Source organism: Sinocyclocheilus rhinocerous, unplaced genomic scaffold, assembly GCF_001515625.1.
Source record: "Sinocyclocheilus rhinocerous isolate Xijiao unplaced genomic scaffold, SAMN03320098_v1.1 scaffold897, whole genome shotgun sequence".
Classification (NCBI taxonomy): Eukaryota; Metazoa; Chordata; class Actinopteri; order Cypriniformes; family Cyprinidae; genus Sinocyclocheilus; species Sinocyclocheilus rhinocerous.
In genome coordinates this window covers 281,569-284,647 of record NW_015649224.1, presented here as the reverse complement: position 1 = coordinate 284,647, position 3,079 = coordinate 281,569, and the positions used below count along the sequence as shown (strand labels likewise).

The following is a 3,079-nucleotide window of genomic DNA, read 5'->3' as shown; positions in this document are numbered from 1 at the left end:
ATTTTTTTATAACTCATCCGTTTAAATTATATTAAGCCTTAAAGTTCTGCATAATTAAGGGCGTGGCCACTTGAGTGACAGGTGGATTGCCGCTGCTGTCACCACCGTCGAACTAGGCGGGCGTGGTTTCAGCAACCAGCTTCTGCCTCTTTGCCCATTTTCGATTATCCGGGAGTGACGCGCTGCCAAGATGGCGACTGCCGGCTCCGCCCACTTTGAGATTCAAAAACGCTCTTTAGAAACCTACGGGTGACGTCACGGACACTACGTCCATGTTTTTTTTACAATCTATGGTGGTGATGCTGAAGGCGAGCGACCGTGGTGCTGTAGTTCGTTTATAGTCAAAGTTTAGCTTTTAAGTTCTGGCGCTTTTATTTTTTGCGATAATCCAAAAGCCTATGGAAAAATCCTATAGGCTTTTTGTCGAGGGAACCAGTGTCATGCTAACAGCCGATCCGCCTACAAAGTAACGTCATAGGTCCCCCACTCTATTGCTAAAAGAATAGGCTTGCTTGAGATGAGTAAAATCTGCGTAGAATCGATCACAAGTGATCACCGCGAGGCGCATGCCGGTTAGAAAAGTGTCCGAGTTATGTCTGACTTGCTCTGATGTCATGCTGACGTGTGCCAAAAAACCTTTGCGACGGTGAGGCAGCTGTGTCGGATTGTGCAGTCGAGCTCTCTGGTAAATGTTGTGTGTTTTATACACATACCTCTGATGACCGAGAACAGTGCACTCTTTTCTGCCTCGATTTCGCCAGGTGGGCTAAAAGCAGACTACACGTAGCCCGTCCAATTTAGAGCGAAATCGTGGCTACATATAGACCATGTCACGAAATGACACTTAACTGTTGTAGAGATATTATTGACACTGCGAACATGATGGGATATCAACCATCTCATGCGCTGTCTGGCCAAAAACTACAGTGAATCAGGACTGACTATCAGTGGGCTACAAATAGCCGGTCTGACCACGAGCTAAATCATGGTTATGCACAGGCTATAACATTTAAAAAAGTGAAACCAAACACCTTGTAATCACTGTCGACTTTGCTTACATTATGGAATATCATATATTTTGCAAGTTATTTTGCCAAAAAACGACATGAAAACAAATTCAAGGTTATTTGGGCTAGAAGTGGGTTACACATAGCCAGACTATATCGGGTCTATACTTAACCGAGACGTTGAAATGACGGCTATTGCTTGCTGGGTTTTTATCAGATTAATCGGAAAAAATAATCGGCCAGCTAATTGATTATCAAAATTATCGTTAGTTGCAGCCCTACTGTCAAACTCACAAATCGGCTGAGTAGCCTACATTTCATACAAATCATACCTCGTCTTCATTGTGAACTTCCAAATGGGCCGTTTTGACTCATCAACATGAAAAACAACATACAATGCTTTAGCCATTCTTTATTATTCATGTAGAAAGCAAAGATAAATAAAGATGAGATGTGTTTAGGGTATTATTCTGCAACAAGTAGCCTAACAAAAGTATAATGGATAACAGTTACTCTCAATCACCAGTTCCTTAAAACCATTGGTCAGTTGCATAAACATAGCCGTTAAGACTCTTAAGAACTAGTTTGACCAACTAGCAGTTAGCCAAGAGCTAATTAGTTTTACTTTTATGATTCAAATTGGGCCAATCTACCATTTTGTAATTGACTTTTAAAAGTTTTGACCAGTCTTTAAGAAAACAAATTAGATGACAAAATTTTTAAGACTAGTCTAGGCAATTTATCCAAAAGACCACATGTAAAAACATTTTTAGTGACTCAACATAGTGTAACATTTTTCGCATACAGCACATTTTCTTAAGGCATTTAAAAAACCTTTACTATAAGTTGCATTGAAACAGCTCTTAAGGATAAAATATGCGTTAAAAAAGCAGAAGAATGAAATAAGTGCAATATTAGTACATCTTAGAAATGCTTGTCCCATTTTTTTTTGCTTCAGGGATGAGTGGACTGAGGTGTAACTTCATCTTGTTGCACTTAATCTGCCAATGATATCAGAACATCATTAAGGCATCATTAATATTGACACATTCAGTACACATGCACAAACAAACCACTTTCTCTCTCTTTTTATCTCTTACCTGCAAACACCTCGACTTCACACAGAGTGAGGTATTTATTGGTCCCAGGTAGAAAAATGTTGACATATCTCCCCTTAACAGGCTTAAAATCAAATGTTTTTGTGCCTCCAGATGGGATGAACCCAATAGTTGTAACCCTGATACACACAGAGAAAGAGAAATAGAGAGCGACATAGCAATCAAAAAGGCATGTAGCAAATGAAATACTTTTCTGACAAAGTCAAGTTTGTATTCAAAGAATTTATTTAAAGTAATTTTATCTTATTTATTCTTATATTCTTAATTTTCTAAACATTTGTGTAAGTAGAGAGTGAGAGTGCAAGACAACACTTACGGATCATTGCTGTTGCCATTATTTTCCAGGCTGTTGCCGATACGGATCTGAGCACCAACTATCCTCTCTTCACAACAGTCTCCTCGATTAGTGATACTAACACTGGTTACCTTGTGCACTTCCTTCAAGTCAACTCTCCACCAGGGATCGTCCCCTGCAGTGTGAGTGCAGGACCCGAGCATGTAATTTGACTCACTATTGCCATCAACAGCATTTTGAGCAGCTCCTAAATGATTGTATGTGGAAGACTGGACAGCTTCAGCTCCAACAGCGAGATTCTCTGTTCAACATAAAATAAAGTACATCTCATGCTAAAATATAATCCCATGATGGGACATTATGCTAAATCCTGTAATCGAAATGATGGATTATAAGTTTTCAAATGTTTAAATTCTATCAACAGCTTCAAACAATATTTATGTGCTAGGCCTACTGACAGCACATTTCAAGCAATGAAGAACACTTACTTGAATCACAAGAGCACTCTGATGTCTCATTTACTGTTTTAAAAAAATAGTTATGCACAAATTAAATAAGCACATAAACTATTTTTTTGTACATAAACATAAAACCAGGGCCGGATTTACGCATAGGCATTCTAGGCACGTGCCTATGCTCGCTCGTCCAGGGGGGGCCCA

At 39.3% G+C, this 3,079-nt stretch overlaps 1 protein-coding gene across 1 annotated transcript in view; it reads right to left on the bottom strand.

Moving 5' to 3' along the window:
• Nucleotides 1–1,411: 1,411 nt before the first annotated feature.
• LOC107710309 (uncharacterized) overlaps nucleotides 1,412–3,079 on the bottom strand; it is an 11,906-nt gene continuing 10,238 nt past the window's right edge. Inside the window, exons 9-12 of the mRNA XM_016515054.1 lie at nucleotides 2,909–2,941; nucleotides 2,442–2,721; nucleotides 2,108–2,244; nucleotides 1,412–2,008 (exon numbers count right to left, since the gene is read on the bottom strand). Of these exons, the coding sequence (XP_016370540.1) occupies nucleotides 2,004–2,008; nucleotides 2,108–2,244; nucleotides 2,442–2,721; nucleotides 2,909–2,941 (455 nt within the window). The 3' untranslated portion in view covers nucleotides 1,412–2,003. The remainder of the gene's footprint in view (nucleotides 2,009–2,107; nucleotides 2,245–2,441; nucleotides 2,722–2,908; nucleotides 2,942–3,079) is intronic.